Below are 24297 nucleotides of genomic sequence, written 5' to 3' on the forward strand. Positions count from 1 at the left end.
GCATGAAGTGACAGTGCCAGCCTTACCTAAATTAAAGTTATTTATTCCATTGAAATTAATTACTGGGGGTAGCTAATTGTGGTGGTGAGATCTCTTCATATTTTATAACTACAGTAAGTCATTGTCTACTTTTAGGCACTAGCAGATTTGTAAAGACTTGAAAAAGTAATACAACATTTGTTCATAAATAATACAAAGCATACTTGTAGACAGAGCTCTTACCTGAACAACTCGAAACCTCCATAAGTAAAGCTGCAGTTAAAAACGATTAGTTTTTAAAGTAAGCTCTGTTTCTTTTGTTGTTTGTTTTTATTTTGTATACGGTAGTAGTTAGGTAGTAGCATATAAATTTATATAACGTACGATATACATAGTATGTAAAAAAGACATAGCTAGCTTAAATACTTTTGCGTGATGCGAATTGATCGACTCCACCACTCTCTAATCTCAATGAGGGTCGTGTGTGCGTGGTGTGTGTGCGTCTGTGTGTGTGTTTGTGTGTGATGCGTGTGACTGTGTGTGTGTGTGTGGATGAACGCACAGACTTCCTTTGAATCCTTTGGGACATCCTAGAAGCCCGCCACTCCGCCGCGCTTACGGTAGTCGGCATTCGCATAGATGGCGGTGGCATTTCTGGAAATGGCTGAAACCACCGAACCCTTAGTCTTGCTAATGGGCTTTAACCGGTGACCCCTTTGGGTAAGGAGCTGCAGCAGCGAGTCCGAAAATCCCTCTTCCTCGTACTCCAGGACATCGGGCAGTAGTTGATGATAGAAGCGGGGCGCACTCACAGCCGCTCGGAGATCCTCGCCGAACCAAAGCACTTTGGCGGCCACTTCAACCACGGCCGGAATGATCTTACTGCCGCCGGCTGCTCCAATAACCAGGCGCATGTCTCCCTGCTTATCCGCCAGCAGGATGGGCGATTGCGAGGACATGGGTCTCTTGTGCGGCTCAATGGTATTCGCCGCCGATTTGGGCAATCCAAAGAAGTTGTTCTCCACGGCGAAGTCGTTCATGCCATTGTTCAGCACGATTCCCGTGCGGGAGCCAATCAGGCCGGAACCGAAGCTATATAAATGGAATTATATATGTAAAGCTACATATATTCTACAAGGGGTCAATGTCAATACATACTAGGAATTAATGGAGCTGGTCACAGAGACAGCGTCACCGTTGGGCGCCAGCACCACCAAATGGGAAGTGCCATCGGGATCGTCATTGGTGCCATACTGAGCGCCATAAGCCTGCGGATCCGGCAGCACGTGAGAGTCATTGATCTTGGCCCTGTTCTGGTCTCCAAACTCCGGACTATTCAGACGACTGACCAGCTCCCGGGCATCGATGAAATGCATGTCGCCCAGCTCAGATCGCTGGGCAAAGGCAAACTTCAGGGCCTCCGCAAAGCGGTGGATGGTACGTGCACGCAGCTCCTCCGTGGCCAGATCCGCTGTGGTGAAGTTATAGCCCTGCAGGATGCTTAGAGTATGGGCCACCAGGGAGCCGGAACTAACCGGGGGCAGGACATACAACGTATCCTCTCCCAGCTCCATTGTAATGGAATTGATCTCATCGGCCTCGTAGTACGAAAGATCATCGGCCGTCACAATGCTACCCACATCGCGCAAATCGTCGGCCAGCAGCTTTGCCAGAGTGCCATTGTACAGATCCATGGGTCCATTCTCCGCCAGAAGCTTGTATGTCTCGCAGAGATTTTTCGGTGGCTTGACCATCGTGCCAGCGCTATGCGGCTTGCCCGTCTCCTGGTTCAGATAGATCCTGGAAAGAAAGCAATCAGTGGAACATCTTGAATCCTAGCTCATAAGGATAACTCACTGGTACTGCTCGTGCTCCTTGATGTGCGGCCATGCGGCATGCAGGGCTCGCTCCATGTGCTGCGACACATGGTATCCCTTCTCGCATAGCTCCAGAGACGGTGCCACCAAAGTTGACCAGGGCAATTGGCCAAATCTCTGGTGGGCCACGTGGTAGCCCATCGCCTCCCCGGGCACAGCGATGCTCAGTGGACCCTTGTAGGACTTCTCTGGCTGCTGGTCAAACATTTCCATCTCGGCGGCATACGGAGCCACTTCTCTGGCATCGATGGCCGTGGCATGGCGCTCGCTGCGAATGTAAACGTTCATCAGGTGACCGCCACCGATGCCCATGCTCTGGATGGTCAGCAGACCGTTGCAAAGCAGCGCAGCAATGGCCGCATCCACAGCGCTGCCGTTCTTTTGAAGGATGTCACTGGAAAAGGGATAATTTTTATTTTATTTAAAGAATAATCCCCCACCCATCTCACCGGCCAATCTTGCTGCACTCGAGATTATCGGAGCTGACCGCTCCATGCTGATAGACACCCAGTATCGACTCAAACTCATCGCTCGTATCGATGCGTATCTGATCCGTGATTGCTGCTGTCGAGGCGGCCACACTGGGCAGGGCATCGTCCGCCGGAGTACTGGCCATGGTGGGTAGATTCAGGTTACCAATATTTCCTCCTCGTTCCTGATCATGATCCTGCTCCTGTTGCTGCTCATCTGTTGAAGTAAATGTTTTAAGTGTGGAACTGGGATTGCTATTTGTTCTGCTTGTTGTTGTTGTTGTTGTTGCTATTGGTGGTGGTGGTGGTGGTGGTGGTGTAGTTGTTGTTGTTGCTATTGTTGTTGTTGTGCTGGTGCTAATTGTTGTTGGTGCAATTGTTGTTGAAGTTTCAATAGTTGCTGCTGCTGCGGCGACTGTTGCTGATGTTGTTGCAATTACTGCTGCTACTGAGGTTGCCTCTGTTGTTGAAGTTGTCGTCGTTGTTGTTGTTGTTGTTGTTGTGCTGTTTCTATTTGGTGTCGATTTTGGCCAGTCTTCGTTGTTGTTGTTGTTGTTGTTGTTGGTATTTAGTGAGTTAGGGTGTAAAGTTTTTGGTTTGGGTTTTGTTCATGTGAATACTTTTTGGTGCCACAATAGAAGAAATTATTTTTGAACTAGATTAAATGCCAGGTGCTTGGTTAAGATGGTACGAGGGCATGCAGAAAAAAAGAAGCATTTTGTGGGGTTTGTACTATGTTCGGTCCAAACAAAGGGTCTCGAAAGTCAGTCTTTTCCTTTACTTACACATACTATGTATAATATGGTACAAACTTAAAGTCTATCGTTCTACGAGAAGTTCTGATTGGGTTTAGTTGCCATGGGTGAGTGAATTGTTAGCTGGATGTGGTTGCCTTCCTCCAAAAACTGTCAAAACTCACCACTGAAACATAGGCTGATGATCACGTAGCTGATCAGGGCGATTCCAATGAAGCAGATTAGCACGATGGTTAGTTTCTTCATCCAGGCCAGGACGTTGGCACGCCTTCGAGGAGTGGAAATTACATAATTAATATTGTAGCTTTTATACTTCACTTCTATACTTCGTTAGATTTACAATAAATATATTTAACTTATTTATATTTATTTTTTCAAGAATATAAACCGATAAATATAATATCAATTTATCACACATTTATCGTAAAGTTAAAATATCGATGCAGTTGCGATATATTCATATTTTCAGCTTTCCCTAGATTTTAAGTTCTAGGTTTTACAACCGAATTGGCTGCTTCACGAGCTTTAATTGAACTCGATTTTTATGGTAACAAATTCTCCACCCCACACTCCATTCAAGGACCCACGTCCTTGCGATGTCATAGCTAATGCCATTTTTATGCTCACATCTGCTCGCGTCGCGCCTCCTCGGCGGCGGCGGTGTCCTGCATAAGCTCGCCCGCATTCTTCTCCTCATCCGAGTCCAGGCCGCCGGCCGACTTGAGTGGAATCTTGTTCATGGCATCCTCGTTGCTTTGGTGCACCATTTTGTAGGCATCAGCTGCGGCTGCTCCACCAGATCCAGTTCCTGCACCTGTTGCTCCCGCGCCAGATGTTGACAATGTGCTAGAAATAAAATTACAAGTTTTCAAATGGAAATCAAAATCAATAATTTAATAAATTTCCAACATGGTTAAATTAAAAAAAAAAACATCAATTTCAACAACGACAGCTCTTCGTCATCGACAACTTTGACGTCAGGATGTGGTTTATGTGCTCGTCCTGCTCCACCACTCCTTGGGTGGGCGTGTACCCTCTAAATGTCTAAAAATGGGTCAAGCCAGCGTCAACGTCAACGTCGTAGTCGAAGCCGACAGAGGCAGCGGCGTCGACGGCTACGTAGGAAAATGCATTTTCCGCAATCGAGGGTATGGATTTCCTTGTGTTGTGGCGGCCATAAGCATAATTGAGCGTTGTGCCATGTGGTTTTGTGGGTGGCACTTGGACCCGGGGACTGCCCCAGAAGTCACTGCACGCGGGAATTGGGTTAATAGCTGAATGGCGAAATAACATCGGCCGGAGCAGCACCTTTGCACCCCAATCCTGACCTGGGCCACATGTGTAATTGTTGATGTCGCCACTCGCACACACACACACACACCCTCACTCCCCAGCTGCCCCTTGGAACGGCCACCACTGCACGCTCAGCTGATGACGACTCTTGCTCCAGAGGGAAAGCCCCATTTGAGACAGGGTGCTCGATAAGATGTTAAGATATTATTAAGATATGACTTTGAGTTTTTACTCTTGGATTAAGATACTCTTGCGATCTCTTTTGTTTTTTAAACGGGCCCAAAGGTAGCTTTTCAAACAAACTCTCCCTCTCCGTGGCTTTCACGCTTTGCTGGCAATGCACAAGCTATAGGGAACGGTAGATGTTTCTTTTAGATGCTCTGTGGGAGATCTTTTTCGAAAGATTTTTTTAGTAATTTCCTTTATTTTTTCTCTAATTCCCTTCTTTGCAAATTTAAATCCCCCCTTTTATACCCCCTTACCCCATGGACCGCCCTGTATTTAGCTTTTTACCATCGTTTGTTCTTTTTTCCTTGTTTTTTTCTCTTAATAATACTTTGTTATTTTTGTGGCAGACGCGGGCATTCGCGCTATTTTTGGGTCAACTGCATTTAATTTCGTTTCGCTTTCGTTAAGTGGTCGGTGGGCCCGAATAACCAAGAACCACGCGTCCACAATTATGAGGCATTCGGAATGCAATTTGAGTTTACGATCCACCGCCACCTCTTTCGCGGAAAATGGCACATTGGACTGAAAATAGAGTTGCCATGCCATGTCGAAAGTAAATTTAAAGGCACGCAATACAATTCCCAACCATTTTGCCTCGCTTTTGTATTGATTGCAAGAACCGGGCCACAGGTGGCGTGTTGGTGATAGGTGCACTTACTAGAATTAAGCAATACCTTCTAAGTTAATTAGCTTTTTATTACAGTTGTACTTTGTCCAGCATTGTAATAAAAATCGCACTTTCAAATACATAATATATAATTTTATACTCTTACAGCTGTTTTCCCCCTTTAATTTGAATTTGGCTTTTGGCGCATGCGCAGCGCCTTTAGGCCAAAATGTGATTGAAAATTTAAGTCGGAACCAACTGTCATTAATTGTGTACGTGTTTCGTTTGCTAATTTTATGAATAATCATTTTTAAAGCACTATAATGAAATCGGAAAACGGATAGTTTCGCAGGGTGGCCCATAACGTTTATGGGCAGTGGTGACCGACAATGATTGCTTTATCGGCATAGGGCACACATGTCCATATATATATATTTATATATATATGTCCAAATACATGGCTACATACATATGTTTCGATATGTATAATTAACCATTTTACTGGCAAGGCCTGAGGGGTAAGAGCTAAGATCATTGCCGGAGTCTTTGATCTTCAACCGCCCTTTATCAGGGGTATATGTATATGGTATAGCAGACTGAAGAATAAAATGTATAATCGAGGATGCAAGTGCAGGAAAGGGAAAAGATATGGGTCAGTTTATACACATTTAATACAGCAATTAATGCACTGGTAAAATAAGTTTGTTTATAACTGCCAAAGAAGTGAAGTTTTCCAAAAGAAGAATCACCAAAATTTGAAATCCTCTGAAATTTTATTTCAAAACTAAAATCAAGGTTCAGTTTAGTCGTTCGCTCTCTGCCTCATCCAGTCTTTCAATATTCCAACTGCATATTGTTCAAGTATATATTTGTTATTTATATTTGATCGATTCATTGGCTATACATTTTCGACTTCTGTCCAAATTGAGGGGGCAAGGGCATTCGCCCATAGATCACGGCTGATCGCGCGTATCCAAGCCCAATCAAATAGTGGCAGCAATCCAATTTGCATTGCGTATAGCAAACGATTCGTTTCGGGGGCCAATTAAGTCAACAATTTCACAAAACACAAATACAAATACAATTAAAATGCACAGAGACGGCCGCAAATAAATCAAAACTCGTCGAGGGCCCAGTCAAGACTATAAGTAAGTACTGGCATAATATTAACTCCAGCGAACTGAGAGAGCACTAAAGAAAATAATGTACAAACTGCAAGGCGTAAAAAATGTAAGTGCCAAAAAATATAGCCTTGTTCTAGAATACAACAAAGATATAGTAGAAAACATGTAAAATCTATGTTTTGCACCAAGCAGACCCCCTGGACTGACCCCATTCTCAGCTTTACGAGGAGTGAGATGGTCACTATTTTTACTCTATTTTGTTGTGGAATTTTTCTTGTTTCGAAAAATGTTTTTAAAAAATCAAACTGTAAACTATTATTAGCTATAATATTGAGAAGGTACTTTTAAGTACTTAAAACTGTTGTAAGCAAACCTAGCTAGGTTTATCCTTATAGTTTCATTAGAATTTCAGGGTCTATTAGAGTCAGACAGCATAATGCCAAAGTTCTAGCCAAGACAATTGACAACCCTTTCCACAAAGCACAAAGATAATCAACTCAGTGACAATTTCGCAATTCTAGAAGCCCCAGAGAGGGGGCCTTAGGGCGTGGAGAAGTCGGAAGTTCAGAGAGATCAGACCAAGACAAAGATCTGTCATTTAGAGAGATGATCCTACTTTATAGTCCATCCTCTGTTCGTTGACATATTTCGCATTTTTCGAATCCAATTCGCGGCAGTGCAAATTGATCTCACCCAAAGTTCAGGGACGCGTCTGCGTCCGTCTAAATGCGGGTGCACATCTATATTATATATACTATATATGGGCGTTATAGATAGGCGGACGGCATACAGATATTAGCTGGCATGGCCATATAGTACAGTGCCTTGTTTCATATGCCTTTCCCTCGGCTTTCTTTCGTTGATTAAGTTGTCAGCAATCAGCAAGACAGCGTTTAGCGTCGATTACTGTTAGGCTAAGTGGCCCGATCCCAGATCTGTTGAGCTAACAATTGAGCGGGTTCTTGGGAATTAACTTGATAAAAAGAGAGGAGAAAATAAAACACACACACACACACAAAATGTGACAAAAAATGTGACAAAAAATGTGACAAAAACTATAAAGAGAAAAAAAAATAAACAAATAGTGCACTTGAGGCCGGCAGCAAATCTTTGAAGAGTTCATGCGGGACCCTAACTATTGCCCCCCAGATAAGCCAAAAATAGGAGTCTGAACTCGACCTATCTATGTTTTTTTTATTGTTCATTCATCTCTGTGTTTATCTGGTTGAGTTAGGGGTGATGGTCAGTGTTTTAAGAGCCTATAAAAGAGATAAAAAGAGGTCTAAGCATTCCAGAAACCTCAAGATAAAGTTTGGTTTAAATGCCTAGGTTGAATACCTAGGGAAAACATTATTTTTTTGTAATACTAAATACCTTACAACTTGGGTTTTTCTTGGGAAAATTAAGACACTAAACTTAAGAGGTTTTAAGACCACTAAGTAAGTTAGAATATTATGTATATCGAACTTTGTCAACTGAAGTAATGAATGAAATTGATTATGAAATTAATATGTATTATTAAATTATATATTATAAAATTTGTTACAAAAATTTTTGGAAACTTTATTTGCAATTTTTAAAGAAATTAATATTAGAAAAACTAAAAAGGAATACTAAAGAAAAATCATTTAGAAAACTAAATAGAATGAAAAATTAACTTAGCAGACTTTCCTTGTGTTCTCAAGTTTAAGGCATAATTACAATATTTTTCACAAGGGTTTATAGGGTAAACTCACAAGACATATCAAGGTAAGACCCTAATCCCTCAATTTAAACATTACTTTAATTTTAATTTGCTTATGGAAATACTTTCTTTACACTTTAAAAACTTCAAACTCTATTGACTTTATGGTCTCATTCAGAGAAATAAAATATATCCCAACAGATATGACTTTTTGTAGTAATAGCATTTGATAGCATTTAAAACGAACTGCAATAATCATAAACATTCTATTTATGGCTCCACTTCCTCTTGTTCTGGCTTCTTTCTTTACTAAAAAAAAAGAGGGTCTTGGCATTCCGCCTGGAGATTTTTTTTTTTTTTCAAAGGAAATATTTATCAAATTTTTAGCATAAATAAAGTAGGGAAATTATTAAAAAATATAAATAAATATTTAAATATATAATATAAATAATATAAATATATAGTATACATTTTTAGTACTAAAATAAATATTGTTATGCCGTGTAGTTGAGTTAAAGCGAAAACAACTATATTTTTAAATAAAAATAACATTAAAGTCATACTTTTTCATTGCTAAGCTGCTGGAATAGATTAACAAATACCTTTTAATTTAAAGGTTATTATTTAATAATATTCCTTGATGTTTAAATATTCAAATTAAAGTATAAACATTAACTTGAGAACACTTAACGTCAGAAATTATTTCAATAAAAATGTGTACCTTTAAATATGCATAAATAAAATAAATATTAAATAATGCCTTAATACATTCCTCCCCCCTCATTTTTCATAATTTTACTTTTTAAAATCTTTATTAATTTTCCCAGCTTTTCTTCAAAAATTCAAAGCATTTCGATTATCCTGTGATTCCAGACGAAAACTTTTTGCATTTCAGGAATTTGAGGTTACACCAAGAAATGTAAATCAAAACACAAACCTTTGAAATAAGTTAAATTTCAAATGTCAACGAAAAATATCATTATTTATAAATTTAAGTATTCACTCATATCAAGAATTTTGTCAAGTGTATTGGCCTTTAGCAGCAGCCGAAACCACATGCAAAATGCAACGCAACAAGTGTTTAGTCTCCAATGTTTTCCTATTTGCGGTGTTTTTATTATTATAATTATTATTATTTTTTATGATGTATTGTATTCTCAATTTTCTATTTTGTATAATTTTTTTATTTCTTTGTTTTTTTTTTTTAATCGCTTTCTGGTGGCATTTTCGGCGTCTGGCATTTATTTGGCTTTCATTCTTTGGGCCGACGCCTTTGTGTTTCGCTGCTGCTTTCGGTTATTTTTAAATATAATAATTGCAAAATGAAACTGAAAACACACGGAATGGCATGGCGAGAAAAAAAAGAAGAGAAAAAAATAAACGCTTTTTGGCCCTAGACTTGGACTTGGACTTGTTGCTCTGCCGCCAACGTTTCCCACATACATATTTATTTTATTTCATTTTCCTTTATTTTATTTCTGCCCGGTTTGTGGACAGTTTTTTTTTTTTTTTTTTGCTTTTTCAGGTGGGCGAACCTGGCGGATGCCGGCCCAGCTTTAAATTAAATTACAACAAATACAACACATTTCGATTTTACGATCCTGATACGCACACGCACCACACCAACAACAACAACAACAACAACAACATTAAGAAAATTAATTAAAAAATTAAACTTTTGTCACCTTTTTGCTTGAATTGAACTTGTGTTTTTGTGATTTATTTAAATACAAAAAAAATAAATACAAAAAAAGGCGCGCGCTTTTTGTAGTTCACAGAAATCACTCGTTATTTGTCGTGGCGTGAGATCTACGCATATATCTACGTGTGTATATAGATATGCGGACTATATACATATATATATGTACATATATGCTAGAATAAATTCTATAATTTTCAATTATATATTTTTAACTTCTTTTCTTAGCGATTTTTTAGTCGCGTGTCTCGTCTGCGACGTCGTCTGCGTCTGTTGGTCAACTGAATTAAGAACGGCCGCTAACGATGACGATGACGCCGCTGCTGGCGTTGCCGCTGCCGCAGCGCCAGCAGAACCAGAGATGCCCAATATTCTGGCTATTTTACAGCTAAAAAATATGCAATTTTTCGCCCTTGAACATACATTATAATACAGTTTTTGAATTAAATTTAAAATACAAAAACATTGTTGTTTAGGAAAAAGATATGGCTGTTTTCTGTTTGTAAGCCTTTAATAACATTGAAAATTGGTTATTGTTTTAAAACTTTGATTTTAATATTCGCTTATGCCCTCCGAGGGGATATTTAAACTGCAGTCAGAAACCGAGACGATCTAGATACATACATATGTCCGTTTGCCCTACTGTTTTTTTGTTAAATTACTTTTAAATTAATTTAATTTAATAAGAATCGGACAGGCGAGTGTATTAGTTGTATATATGTCTACCATAGAAACCATTGAAAAATAAATATGAATTTAGTAAAATTAGTAAATTCCTTTCAATATGTTTTGTCTTTTAAATATCTAGATTCATTTAGAAATATATGTAGTAAGCTTATACGCTTTCAAAATTACGTTTTAAATTTAATCAAATTGGTAGTTTATATCATTTTTTTTTAACAAATTTGTTATTTTTATGTACTCTATACTTTGTTTTACATATATAAATAAAATTATATAGTTATAATTTGAAAATTTGTTGCAGTTATAATTTGGGAATTTCAAATCCTTAGTAACAAGTTACCCATAGCCTTTAAACGAATTCTTAATTTTATAACTTGTTAAATTTAAACTCAATTTTATAAGCGTAATTCCCAAATATAGGCCAAGCTTTTCGATGGCAGTTTTGTTCTTGCTTTTATTTATTAAATTATTTGTTTTTATCTGTTATTACATCCTTTTATCTATATAGCTTTGATCTATATTATTATATTATATATATATATATTATTATTATTATAAAATAGCTTTCATTTTTGACATCTCTGACTGCGACTGCTGCTCGTCTAGCCGAGTGGGCAGCAAAAAACTGCGTCTCTGCCGCTGCGCAGCTGCTGTTGCTCTGGTTGTTGCTTTTTGCTTTTTTTTTTTTTTTTTTTTGCTATTGTTGTTGCTTCTTTTTTAAATATTATTGTTGTTGCTGGGGCTGGCTTTATGCCGCTGCAGTGCAAATTGTTGCTGCGTCGGTGCGGAAATCACAAAAAATTAGAAGACCCCGATGGCACACAGCTCCCGTGATTGTCATCACTCTGGATTTTAGTAGTGCGAGCTTTTGATTATTTCTGTGTTGTGATTTTTTTTTCTTTTTTATTATACCATGAGGAATGGGGTGGGTTGAGGGGGGCTTGGCCACCACCCACCCGCCGGTGGGGCCATTAAGAGCAATTTGTTGACAGTGACACACAAAAATGGACACACAAAGCGACGCGACCAGGCTCAAGCAAAACAAACAAAAACCCGAACCCAACCAGAAAAGCAAAAAAAAAAAAAAAAGAATAGTTATGATAACATGGACGGGAAAAATCGGAAAATGTGAGACAATTCCTTATGACATCATCAAATCACTTTAATTGCAATTCTCCAAGGAGCAAGGATACCTTCTGCACTTGGCACCTTTGATTTATGGCATTTCTCTATTTTTCCTGTTTATTTAGAAAGACTTTCTTCCTTTCCTTGGCATCTGTGACTCTTTGATTCGTTTCATTCAGTTTCCATTGAGAATCGTCGGAATCGTCTGGCTGTGAAAGTTATTGGAATTGTGGTTCTCTTTGGATCGAAACAGGTGGAAATAAAATGATAGTAAGCACGCCAAGGTGGAAGTATAGCTGAGGGTTGGAAAATAGGTCTGGGATTTAGGAAAAATTAAAATAAAGGCTGTATTTTTTCTTTATCAAGATCTAATCAAAGATGTACGTATAGTTTACATTTGTATGAAATTAAATAGAATGTAGAGAGCGTCCTTGTTTGGTCTTTCTAAGCAGAGAACTTGGGCAATACTCGAATTTAATAGTAATCAAAGTCTAAGATAATCAAATCCTGGATATGTATTGCCAATTATTTCTGCATTAATCTATAACATAATCCTAAAAATTTGACCACAATTGTTAGCCTGATTGTTGCCATGTTTGTGTTTGTTTGTCTGGTCATCGCTTGGCCATCATCTCCACACATCCGCTGGGCATGTGTATAGTTTTTATTATTCTTGCTCTATGTGTATACATTTGCTTTTTGTTTCCATATGAATAACATATATGTATATATATATTTTTTATGCCCGATGATGTGTGTCTTTGTGGGGGCACGCAGATTTCCGCTGCAGTTTGACATCTGCCAGTTTCCACTTGTCTATGATAAGCAGGCAAAGCTAAAGGAGGATGGTCATGAGAGCATGTCAATTGCACAAAGATACATGTGCAACGTAGTACATGTGCTATACATATATGTGCATAGATAGTTATAGTCGCGATGTCGTGCTGTTAAAGCATGCAATTTGCCACAGTAGCCGGGGAGCTTAAGGAAAAGCAGAAGCGCACACACACAAAAGCACGACCAGCAGCGACGAACAAAAAAAAAATTAAAATGTGTGTCAACAAATTGCACAAATTATCAGCAGTTGAGCGCAGAGTTGCTATACTTGAAAAAAAATGAATCAAAACTTTAAATAGAGGATATTATTTGCTTTAAAATATAAAACGAAATGGTATATATCCAAAAAGTAAGTAAAAGCCCCAAGAAATACCCTAGCAAAGGTTTTGAAACCCCTTTAAAGTGCGCTTAAAGGTATGCTATAATATGTTGAGATAGTAAATTTGTTTTGTTTTATATTTAAATATTTTTTTACCATCGTTTTGGGCACCTTTTTAAAAGATTTTTAAGCTTTATTTAATCTATATTTAATTCTAAAATACATATATATTTTTATGAAATGTTTAAACTTGTTTCCCGTTTTATTTATAATTTTGTATTATTTTTAGAAAAATATTTATAAAATTTACAACAGTATTTACCACACAAAAAGAACAGGTGTTATAAATTTTAAATAGTTATTTTATTTAAACACTGCTTACTCATTGGTTTCTCTTGTTAATCAGCTCAAAATTCTTTACAGTGTACCTTGTTAAATCTCGCTCAGCTGGAGAGCAACACCGACAGCGAGGGCTTCACTGTACTTGAAACACACGCTGGTGGGCGGAGTGGGCGACATCACAGCAATCAATCCGCATGACAATGGGCTAATTACGGCGAATCCATCACGAGGGATCGACCCAGCAGCCTCAGCCCCCAATGGGCAGCCGTCGAATTAAAAGTTTAAACAAAAAAATGTAATCTCAACACTTGACCCTGCTGCCTCTGGGTATTTGTTTTTTGGGCATTCCACTTAATCATTGATTTGCATAATAATTCAGAGCTACTGGGAACAGATAATGCGTGGGGGCCTTATAGTTTATGAATGGTGTAAAAATGTAGAAGGAAATTGAAATAAAAAAAAATAATTAGGGAAATATATATGTATTGAAGAAATTAAAGATTAAATGTTTCAGAATGTTTATGGTTTTTTCTTTTAAATTAAAATTGATAAGCTTTATACCAAAATGTAATGCTAAATCATTTTATAACTTAATGTATATTAATACAAAATTTTACAGCTAAAAATGTATGAAAACAAATTTATAAGAAATTGTTTACAGAAATATTTCCATTAATCCAAAAGTTCATAGTAAATTATTTTGAAAACGCACACCTTTTTTAAATTTTTTTTTTAAACCTTTTTAGTTGAGTAAAAAGCTAAAAATGAAACCATTGTATGCATCTAAAAATATAACCAATTGGAGTGCCGGGAGTTTCCTCAGATATTTTTATATTCATATGCATATATTGTATCTGTAAAATTACTATCCAAAACGGTCACAAGCCGAGCCCAAATTAAATAAATGATTTGTATTTTTAGGTGCGAATGCATCTGATTTAAAAGGGGGAAACCGAAAAACACATCCATCACTTGCAAATTTTTTTTTTTTTTAATATTCTTTTTTGGTTTTTTAGCGTTGGCGCAACGCCTATGCGAAATGACGTCACTAAATGTATTTAACCGGGTGCCCTTGACTTGATCTTGCCTCGTAGAAATCGAGTTTTAACATAGTATTCTGTGCATTTTCATAGCTTACACTAAGAAAAGCATAAATAATAATCATAGATTTAATTAAAAAAAAAATTATTAAAACTCCACTTGACTAATTAAGAGTTTTTGAAATACATTTATAAATCTCTACTTAAATAATTTATAGTTTTATGATAAAAGATACATTTATCAATCCATTAATTATAGGATTAACTTAGTGTAAACCACAAATAATTTTAAAATAAATTTTATACAAGAGCTATATTTTTTTATTGACGCAAAAGATCCAAATATATTCCTTTAACCTGCTTTTATATAGTAACTCCAAGGATCAATATCACTTTTACTTTCTCCAGAATCCTAGTCTCGTTAACACTATAAGATCGTAATGGATTTTCCCAATTTTTCTTTGCCACCTTTTTGGAAAATCGGTGAAGGAAGCCCAAAGAAAAGGGTGAAGAACCTGGCGGGCCCATTAATTGGTCGGAAAAATTTATTTAGCGCATCGCTCTTTGTGGTATTTTCTGTTTTTGTTTTCTCTGTGGTGTGTGCGGGTGTGTGTTTTGAAGTGCTCCACATTTTGCTGTTCTGCTCTTTCATGTGGCACTACCCCCGGCCACGCCTCCTGCCCAGGCCACCGCCCCCCCTCCAATCATCCTGCAAACTATTTTCAGTTCGTCTGACACACATCGGAGCTGCGGCAGGAAAAGTGGTGAAAATGCGGGGTGAGTAATTGTTTACATTGCGCTTCTTGTGAGCTACTTTACGACCCCCCATTCCCATACCCCATTCCCCATTTTCCAAAACAAGAAGAACCCAAAAAAAAGAAATACAAAAAGAAAACAATAATTTCACTTGTTGGTTCTTTCCTAGCCTCGCGTTTCCTTTGTTTGATGGATTGTTTTGCGGTCCACAGAGATCCACGGAACTAGACGTTCTCCAGTGGAAATCCAAGTACACTTGGCATAAAAAAAGGGAAATGGAAAATGAGGGGCAACAGTACAAATATTTGCTCGCATGTAAATGTAAACAAATCCAAAACGATTTGATCTTTGATTACCTTGAATTCCCTCAAACGCTTTTGCACAGATATAAACATTTCTGATTTCGAAGACGGAACATTAAGTTTCCTTTAGATTTAAAAATTAAATTCGAATCTTGTTTGTTTCCAAATGAATGAGTTGAAAACTACAATGTGAATTTATCTGTTTTATTTATACACTTTCAGCACCTTCTCTTAGTGAGTACTGAAGGATATATAATAAATTTCCCATATAACCTTGAATCGGTTTAGGGAAAATAATTAATGGAAATTAATTAGTAATCGATTAAAAATTTCACTTGTTTCATATGTACATCTATTTATGTATCCCTTTGGAAGCTATTCAAAAATATTTTAAAATTTATATCAAGGGAACCAGGGAACTAGGTGACCAGTGCACTTTTGTGAGAGCTAAGCGATATTTTCGATTATCCTTTTTAAATCCTTTTTTGTCCCTAAAGCTTCTAAGAGAGATTTCTCTCCAGCGCGCTGCAGCGGATCGGTCACTCAAATTAAAAGTGACTTTTTAGATTCATCAACTTGCCTTCAGTTGTCGCCTTGCAGTTGAGCTGCATGTGTCTTTATTTTTGAATTTATTTTAATATATATATTTTTGAATTTTTTAATTTTATTAATTTATATGAAGTTGAAAAATTGCCCGTATATGTTCAGTCTCTCCACCTTTCTTTTCGGGACTTCTTTAATTTTTATTTCAATTATTCCTTAATTTTAAAAACCCTTAAATATATGTGTTTGATCTCACATCCTTTTCTTTTCTTTTTAAATTTCCTATTTTCCTATTTTTTTAATTTTTAAATGTTTAACAAGTAAACACCAGACCCCAAAATCCAGCAATGATCCTTATATTTCTTTTAAAAATCATTAAAACTATTTTGTAAACTATAAAATATGTGTAAAGTGTTTGCCAAATATTCCAAATATTGGTAAAATATTGCCATTAGCTAATCTTTAATTGAGAAGTGACCTCCGGTGAACTTACGATTGCAGTGTTGAGAGGTTCGTGGCCGAGGCACCGACGCCGCATGCCGTGGAATGCATTCTGCTACTTTTGCCGATTTTATTGTACCCAGAGGGGATTTATGGAGCTCACAGCACCACCTTCTTCCTGCCACTAGTATGTTATATCCACGGAGCAGAAGTGTGCGTTGCGTTCAAATTGGAAACGTTTATGCCGCTGCACGCACCGCAAAAAATTTCAAAAAAAAATAAACAATGAGGAAAAATAGAAACACGGAGCGGAAAAGGGAATTTAGTGCAATGCAAGTGATTTTAATGGGGCTTGTCTTGGACTTGGTTATGGCTCTTGATTTCGATTTGGGCTTGGATTTCGGTTTAGATCTATCTCGGTTGCTTGTCGGAGGTGGCGGCTGCTTGTGGCTCATAGCATGTTGCTGACGCGGCGGCGGCGGTGGCATTCGCGACGTTCAATTTCCGACTGAATTCACACTTTCCGCCGGAGATTCAGTCCGTAAATGCTGCGGCAGCGCAGCAGCCGTGACGCCAGCGCCGCAGTTGCCAACAGAGTCCCGCCTCTGGCATTACTGTGCCGTGCCCATTCCCATATCCATTCCCATTCCATGCCACCTCATAGATATAGCCGCATCTATATACAAATCCGTATCCGAATCCAAGTCCACCCACGTGGACCGGCCAATTGTTGCTGCTGTGCCGCGCGCTGTTGCTATAATTGTTGTTGTCTTAGCCTAAACATTCGAGCAATCCCGAGTACAGTGCAAGGCAAAAGTGTAAGGTGGCAAGGATAAATGGAGCTCTTAAGGAAATTCTTAGAGTTCTGTGAAATTAATTATATAAATTATTGAAAATACTCTGTTAAAATATTATTTATTTAATATTTATTAAATAAATACAAACTTTTAAATTTAAAAATATTAAAAAAATTTACAAAAAAAAAATAAATATTCAATTAATAATTTATGTTAATAAATGACTTATAATAATATGTATTAATTATTATTTTCAAATATTTTAGGGAAGATTTTCATATCCGTATAAATGTTTATTTTCTTGTTAATTTTCCAATTCCAAACTGTACTATCTAAACAATATACATATATGTGCCTCAGTGTGTATAGGTGTAGGTGTAGGTGTGCAATGCATGTCATTGTTTTTTTTTTATATTTTTTTTAACGTATTTAAAAGACTCAAAGCACTGAAGCTGAAGACCTACACGGCGTATGAGCAACGTGGCAAGCCATTAATCACACAAACTGAAAGCAAAAACTAAGCAAAATCGAGAGTTGTGCAGAAATTGAAATATCGCTGGTAATATACCTTAAAAACAATATGGAAACAATTCGGAAACAACAACAACAAGTTCGAAATCAGTGAAATGGATAGTTTTTTTTTTTTTTTTTTTTGATTCCCTGAACTGGCAGACGGACACATGTTGTGGGTTAGTTTTTGCGGTGGGGCCTCTGATAAATCAAATGAATCATCCGATCCTGGATAAAATATATGTCTATACAAATGGAGGCAATGTATATAGGGTTCTATATATCTAAAAATTATATAAAATGTATTTTATAAGGTAGTAAAAATTCAAATTTTTAGTTTAATATTAAATTCAGAAAATATATACCCAGGCCACCACTTTGCCTCCCCTCTACCGCCTTTCCATCTAATACTTTACCTATAAACAATACACCACTTGTTTGTTTACAAACCCCCAAATGAAAAATCCAAAATCGACAGAAATAAAAAAGGAAAGCGGAAAACTGAAGGCCCCAAAGGAAAAAAAAAAGAATAGAAAATTCAAGCGCTATATGAGATATTCCAGCTGGCCGTGTAATAAAGATCTTCCCATGTGCGGGGTTTACCACAACCAAAAAAAAAAAGAAGAAGCAAAGCATAACTATTTCGGGAAAATCGAGTGAAAAGAAAAGTGAGGAGGAGTCGGAAAATGAGGCACTTATGTACTTAGGGCGATGTGAGATGTGAAGTCGAGACACTCGGCTACTTGACATTGATGGCCGAGGATTTCTCGATGGGGATCCACCGTCCACAGAGTACATAATTCGAGTGGTGTCACCCGGATCCGGATCCACACCCTGCCGCCACCCATATGGTATATGGATGGCATTCCTCAAAGCAGCTCGTAAAAATCCATCCCACAGATATTGAGCCCAAGAAGTGACATCAGCCCACAAAATGTTGTTGTTGATACGAGTTTCGATGGCCGAAAAATTCGGTACGAAAAGTTTGGCCAATACCAAAATTGTCTCTCAATTAATTTTCAATTGGCACACACACAATACGCCAAAAGCGAAACGAGGGCAAGTGGATAATGGCCAAGTTGAATTCCGAATGCCCTAAAGGAAAAGGAATATATATAAATATAATCTTTAAAATGCTACAAGATCCTGTATTAGTTTTCTAAAATAAGGTATAAATATGTTAAGATTTATAAAAAAAAAAAAAGGAATAAAACATGTTGTAAAATCATAAATATAAAATATATTAACTTCAGGTTAAAAATTGATCAGTATAGTTTTAGTTTTCCAATTGAGAATATTTTGAAAATCAGGTAATTTTTTTAAAGAATATTATTTATATATAAATATTTGTATATTATATTAAGTTTGTGGATTAACTTAGCATCGCAACTAAGAGACTTTTTTCACACTTTAAGGGTATATCCGGGAAAACCAAGTAAGGCATCAATTAAAATTGGAGTCGCGTGGCGATTAGCGCCATTATCCCATATCCGCAATCGCAGTGGGCGTAGTCAGTGTTTCCGGTGCACTGTGCCACTGTTACGCCCCCTGTCCTACTACACAGAAAAAAAAAGACAAACTTTGTCACACAACACTAAAAGAAACAATGAAAAAAACTTTGTGATCTAGCTAAGTTTGAAATGAAAATATAAACGTATAACATAAAATATATTTATGTTTATATAATATATATTAATGCAATTTATTAATGAAATATCAAATTAATGGCTCAAGACTTGGCTACTAAGATAAGACCAAGTGTGAGGGAGATAGTATTATATGGTTTTAGCTGTATTGTTTAATAATTTTCATGTTTATAATCAGATATTACTATAATTTTCAGAGTATCCGCATCATTTACATCATTTACTACACTATCTACTACTATCATCTACAGCATTCTATATTATAGTTTTTTAATATTTATTTAGAGATTTATTTAAAATAAGAATTTTAGTACCACATTGGTAGCTCTAGTTTTAACAGTCTCTGTTATCAGTTAATGAACAAACCTGGCTAAATCGACTCGCCTGTTGAAGCTGATAAAGAATATATATATGTATATAGTTAGTCAGTCGGAATTTCCTTTTATATGTCTATAGTATTTTTGGTGGGCACTCCCTATTGAAAGGTTCTTTTATTTAAATTTTTCTTATAAACAATACTATATTAGAAAAGTATGCTACACCCGAATTTGGTTCAGTGTCCGCTAAAGTCACACCGCCAACGGATTTTTGAGTTCATTGACCTATTTTTCTTCCTTTTTCCGTTTATTTATTGTTGTATCGATGTTATTTTCTCTTAGACCATGTTTCTGGGCCGTATACCTTGGGCTATGCAACAAAAACAACAAGCAAGAAAGGAAGCTAGTTTCGGGAAGCCAAAGTTTGTATACCCTTAAATCGAATTGGAACTCAATCATAACTAAGGCAAAAATTCACTAATTTATACTTTTTAACCAGTGCTTTTTATTCTTACTTATTTGTGACATCTAAGATTGTTATTTAATATAACAATTATATTTATGATGTTTTACATTTATTTGTTTTATATTTTAATTGATTCCAGGTGCTCATTCAGTGTCGTAGATCCAGCTAAAATTAATTTTCATTCATTTTTTTAATTTGAAAAATTATATTCCAATTATTCCAAGTAGGGATAGACGGGTGGCTCCACATCCCCTTGGTTCACTGGCCGAACTTGCAGCGTCTGCCACAGACTCCTCTTCTTCGGCTCCGGTTTTCCCGGCTTCTTCTTTTGACGCATCTCCAGGTCACTGTAAGCGGGCGGCGGATTCCGGGGGAGAGTTCCTCGCTGGCGACGCAAAATTCTACGAACAGGAACCCGGACAGGAGTCAGCCAGTGCAACTGCTCCAAACGGCGATGGTGGCGCTGCCGGAGAGTCCGAGAGGCGCAATACGGCCGTACAGTGATATAGTATACAATCTCGATCACGGAGAAGATGCTGAAGCCCATGAAGAGGCCCAGCAGGCCACCGGTATTCGCTGGAATGGGTGAAAATAATCATAGTTTTCTTATGTTAAATATGGAAAAATGAATAAATATATATTTAATCCTTGTAAACTCACACAAAAACTCTGTGAAACCAAACATCTCGGACTTGGTGGTGCTGCGGAATATGTTGCTCATATAGTAGAAATGCAGAATGGACATCTCGCTGGCATTGCTATAGGGCCCGTGAAAGAGATAGTCTGGCAGATTCTCGCCCGCCTGAAAGCGCGGATCAGTGACAATCGAGGCCGTCGAAAGGGTCGCCTTGTAGGTGAGCTCGAAGCAGCCCGGCCAGCAGCTCTCGCAGGAGAGATTTGTCATCGAGGACTCGATCTCCGTCTGGACGCGGTCCGTACAGGCATTGTCGTTGGGTCCGCACACCCTGGCCATCGGATCGATCCGGGGTAGATAGTACAGGACACAGCTGCACTCGCGGAGCAGCAGCGTCGCCTCGCACTCCAGCTCGCAGTTCTTGCGGGAGTAAGTCCGGTAGTAGGCCAAGTCGTTCTCATCCGAGAACAGGCAGCGCCGCACCGATTTTTTTATAGATCTTATGGTGGGCAGAGCGTCCTCATAAACCGGTTCGATGGGTATTCGCGCCTCCCGGCCGGCGGTCACCACGAAACCGTAATTACTGACCTTCGGCAGCTCGGCGGGATTGTGAACGAGCACCTTGAAGCCCACACTCATGGACTTGGTGCAATAGTACTCCGCTATGGAGGCGTTAAGGACAACAGTGAGGCCCATCCTGATGCCAGTGCCGCCCGAAGTTCGGGGGTAATAGAACTCTGGCAGCTTGTGGGCATAACCCTTTTCCGGAGTCCAATCGATGGGCTCGTATCGCATATTCGGCTGAGCCGGCTCCCAGCGCACGTCGTCGCTGTAATTCCGAATCAGATAGGAGGGATCCAGGGCATTGAAATTGCAGCAGAGACCATCGTCCGTCAGTATGGAGTTAAAGAGCAGGGAGCACTCCTCTTTCCGCGACCCAAAGCTGCAATACAGCAGCATCTTCTCGCAAGGCTGAGCCACCTCCACCAGGATCGCCTTGAAGTATTTCCAAGTGCCAATATACGAGATGGTGGTGTCTGCGCCCTGGTCGCACAGACCCATCAGAAGCGAGAAATTGGTGCTAGAACGGGAGATGCGATCCACCTTGCTGAGCAGCGCCTGGTTCAGATTGCAGATGGTGATTGCCGGAAAAGGCATGTTGCTCGTTAGCTTCTGCTTGGCACTTGTCGAAATTATTATCGGCGAGGCGCTCCACTTTACGTAAACGTTGGAAATGAAAAAACCGGACAGGATCACAACCAGGACGAAGGCGATTCCGAAAAAGACTCTAGGACATAGGGTATAAAATGATTTCTTAAAAATTTAGAAGAAAATAGACATGACAGTGATATGTATGGCTAAATCGTCTTGCCTGGCGACACAAAAGAAGAAATACTAAACGAAAAAACGCACCTTTCCGGAATCGTAATGCTCTCCTCGGCTATGTACTTCAATCCATGGAGCGTGCTGTTCTTCAGGTAATAGACCACACTCCTCTTAATGGCCGCACAGCTACAGATGGAGCTTTCATCGTCCTCCGATCCGGAATCCTTCTTCTTGCCCATGGAGGCGGCACTGTGGCGGAACCTGGTATCCGTCAACGTCTTCATGATGCACTGAATCTGGACAGCTGTGGCTCGGCGGCATTTATAGGTCAGTGCGGCAATTGCATTTGGGCCATCAGCTCTAATCATATTGACCCAGGGAAAACAAGGTACGTCGTCCATTTGCGGTGATAACTACCAAATTGATTTTAGTCCTGGACGGTTGAAGGGGAGGGGCTAAAGAGTGTTGACTGCAATCCGCAAATGTCGCAAATCAACGCAATCCAAAGGCACGGCAATAAAATACGAAAGCACCGAGCAGAAGCATAAACAAACCTTACACCTGAAAGCAAACAAGGATACATGCATCCTTGCTTTAAAATGAAATAAAAATCGAAAAACGTTGATTCAGGTTTTGCAAAATTCAGGTTTAATGGTTTTTTTTTTCATGGATAATCTCATTCTACTAAAGGCATTTAAAGCCGTATATTCATTCAAGGTCTGTCATTCATGCCCACTCCCACTTATCTTACTATAGTTATAATAGCTAAAAAAATATATATATACATAATAATATATACATAATACGTATGTTTAAAAATAATTCATATTTGTGATCTGCGAAGATCAATTATCCATTATATGTACACATTATAATCCTCTTCTTACTTAAAATAAAGTCTTCTACTATCCTTCCAGAGATAAAACCACCCCTAGTTCGGATTAAACTGAAAGAAGTCCACGTTGAGATCCAGAATTGCCTCCGCATTAGGCGTTTCCTTCATGGTAAGCGCCTCCACAGCATTATCGCTGGCATGATCGTAGCCATGGTTAACGGTTGGCGCAGCAGCGGCTACCGGCGGCTGCATGAGATCGCTGACATTCCGCAGAAGGCTCTCCTCCGATGGCGGCAGAAGCTTGCCGCCCGCCGACAAATTCAGACGCTGCGCAGCCTCATCGGTCAGCGTATCGTCCAGCGACATGCTCAGACCGGCATAGTCCACCAGGTTACGAGCACGGCCACTGCCAGCAGCCAAAGCGGTTCCCTCCGGTTCCGGTGTGGGTGCCTGCGGCGATTCCATGGCGGACATATCCAAGGCATACTGACCCTCGGGTATGCCGAGGACGCGCGCTATTCTGGCATTCACAAAGTGCAGGCCCGACGTATTCCGGATGAGCCGTTGGCTGCGCAGCTGCAGCTGCTCCACAAAGTCGTTCAGTTCGCTCAGAAAGAGATCGGCACGCTGCTCCTCGCTGAGGTCCGAGTGCCTCTGAAGCTGGGCGGTCAGGAGGCCAAAGAGCGAGGGCGTGGAGGTGGTAGGTGGCGGCGAGTGCATGTGCTCCGGGAACTTGACAAAGTGACGCTGCATGCGTCGGCCCAAGAAAATCTTACCGCAGCCCGGGCAGATGGCATTCTTGGGCACATTTCGTGGCGTGGACGCAGTAGCAGCTTCCTGTCCAGCGTTATTCTTGGGAGCTGGCATTGGTGCCCGGTAGTCCTTGTCCCTCAGATCGGCCACTAGCATCTCCAGCAGTTGGGCGGAAGTTGGCTCCACCGCCTGCCCATTGGTGACGGGAGCGGGCTGTGGCATGGAACCCCTTACCTGGCGACCTGACCGAGTGCGATGTATGTCGGGAGCAGGCTTGTCCTCCACTGGCAGCGGCGGCTTCTTCGCCAGAGGAGCTGTGGAGGCCGCTGAAGCGCCGGCTCTTTTCAGGGGTCTTCCTACCTTGGGAGGCGGGTTTTGCTGCCGCTTAACCGCCGCTGAGCGCATGCCCATGCCCACGGGATCCAGGCAGCGGTAGATTGTCATCTGCTGAGTCACTGCGTCCGTGCGGATAACTTCGTTGCGTTTCCTGCATCCAATAAACTTAAATATGGTTCTTACAAGCGTCACAGCAATATTACCGATCGATGACTATGTGATCATCCTTTGACAGCCTGTGCAGGCTGCAGGCCAACTGGGACAGCGAATCCTGGTGCGCATTGTCGCTGGCACAGTTGTCAAGGATCTCCGGCTGTTCATCCTGTAAATTCCCCGACTCTGCCGGCAGCTTCTTTAACTCGGAACCGGCTAGGACCAAGGGAGCCACTAGGTGCTGCTCATCTTGAAGCGCAACAAACACGTCCATCTGGGCAATAGGCTGTTTCCATTTGGTCAAACCCCCCAGTCACGTTTCCCTGGTCCGGATAAAGGCGAAAATGAAAGAAATTGTGCAGTTTGTACGGTTTGTGCGCGAGCAGTGTGGCCTTATCTTGGCAAAGTACTTGTGTCAT

At 39.6% G+C, this 24297-nt stretch overlaps 3 protein-coding genes across 5 annotated transcripts; all 3 read right to left on the reverse strand.

The window, feature by feature from the left end:
* Positions 1-290: 290 nt before the first annotated feature.
* On the reverse strand, positions 291-16582 carry LOC108077035 (glutathione hydrolase 1 proenzyme). Of its 3 annotated transcripts, none has more exons than XM_017170185.3 (7): positions 16158-16582; positions 3709-3927; positions 3246-3349; positions 2306-2543; positions 1837-2250; positions 1138-1779; positions 291-1071 (listed from the first exon to the last, which is right to left on the reverse strand). In XM_017170185.3, the coding sequence occupies exons 1-7, from the start codon at positions 16214-16216 to the stop codon at positions 570-572; spliced, it is 2178 nt and encodes a 725-aa protein (XP_017025674.1). In that variant the 5' UTR covers positions 16217-16582; the 3' UTR covers positions 291-569. The 3 variants fall into 3 exon arrangements, with proteins under 3 accessions (XP_017025674.1, XP_017025657.1, XP_017025665.1); XM_017170168.3 differs by having other exon boundaries at positions 2306-2861; XM_017170176.2 differs by lacking the exon at positions 16158-16582 and adding an exon at positions 9703-9983 and having other exon boundaries at positions 2306-2861.
* Positions 16583-19943: 3361 nt separating this feature from the next.
* On the reverse strand, positions 19944-22085 carry ppk28 (pickpocket 28). The gene is made up of 3 exons (XM_070288304.1): positions 21856-22085; positions 20502-21763; positions 19944-20417 (listed from the first exon to the last, which is right to left on the reverse strand). The coding sequence occupies exons 1-3, from the start codon at positions 22083-22085 to the stop codon at positions 20056-20058; spliced, it is 1854 nt and encodes a 617-aa protein (XP_070144405.1). The 3' UTR covers positions 19944-20055.
* A 341-nt stretch (positions 22086-22426) lies between these two features.
* Positions 22427-24291, reverse strand: LOC108077117 (uncharacterized). The gene is made up of 2 exons (XM_017170315.3): positions 23929-24291; positions 22427-23876 (listed from the first exon to the last, which is right to left on the reverse strand). The coding sequence occupies exons 1-2, from the start codon at positions 24150-24152 to the stop codon at positions 22733-22735; spliced, it is 1368 nt and encodes a 455-aa protein (XP_017025804.1). The 5' UTR covers positions 24153-24291; the 3' UTR covers positions 22427-22732.
* Positions 24292-24297: the final 6 nt, after the last annotated feature.

This window comes from Drosophila kikkawai, chromosome X (assembly GCF_030179895.1).
Source record: "Drosophila kikkawai strain 14028-0561.14 chromosome X, DkikHiC1v2, whole genome shotgun sequence".
Taxonomy (NCBI): domain Eukaryota; kingdom Metazoa; phylum Arthropoda; class Insecta; order Diptera; family Drosophilidae; genus Drosophila; species Drosophila kikkawai.

What these genes read in the sequence shown, in the direction of transcription:
- ppk28 (XM_070288304.1), bottom strand. Translation starts at nt 22,085, where the DNA reads ATGAAGACGTTGACGGATACCAGGTTCCGCCACAGTGCCGCCTCCATG. An exon ending in TTTAGTATTTCTTCTTTTGT is followed by an intron (nt 21,764 to 21,855) that starts GTCGCCAGGCAA and finishes CCTATGTCCTAG; the next exon opens with AGTCTTTTTCGGAATCGCCT. An exon ending in TGGTTTCACAGAGTTTTTGT is followed by an intron (nt 20,418 to 20,501) that starts GTGAGTTTACAA and finishes CACCCATTCCAG; the next exon opens with CGAATACCGGTGGCCTGCTG.
- LOC108077117 (XM_017170315.3), bottom strand. Translation starts at nt 24,152, where the DNA reads ATGGACGTGTTTGTTGCGCTTCAAGATGAGCAGCACCTAGTGGCTCCC. An exon ending in GATCACATAGTCATCGATCG is followed by an intron (nt 23,877 to 23,928) that starts GTAATATTGCTG and finishes TATTGGATGCAG; the next exon opens with GAAACGCAACGAAGTTATCC.
- LOC108077035 (XM_017170168.3), bottom strand. Translation starts at nt 16,216, where the DNA reads ATGCATTCCACGGCATGCGGCGTCGGTGCCTCGGCCACGAACCTCTCA. An exon ending in GAGTGCAGCAAGATTGGCCG is followed by an intron (nt 2,251 to 2,305) that starts GTGAGATGGGTG and finishes TCCCTTTTCCAG; the next exon opens with TGACATCCTTCAAAAGAACG. An exon ending in AAGGAGCACGAGCAGTACCA is followed by an intron (nt 1,780 to 1,836) that starts GTGAGTTATCCT and finishes CTTTCTTTCCAG; the next exon opens with GATCTATCTGAACCAGGAGA.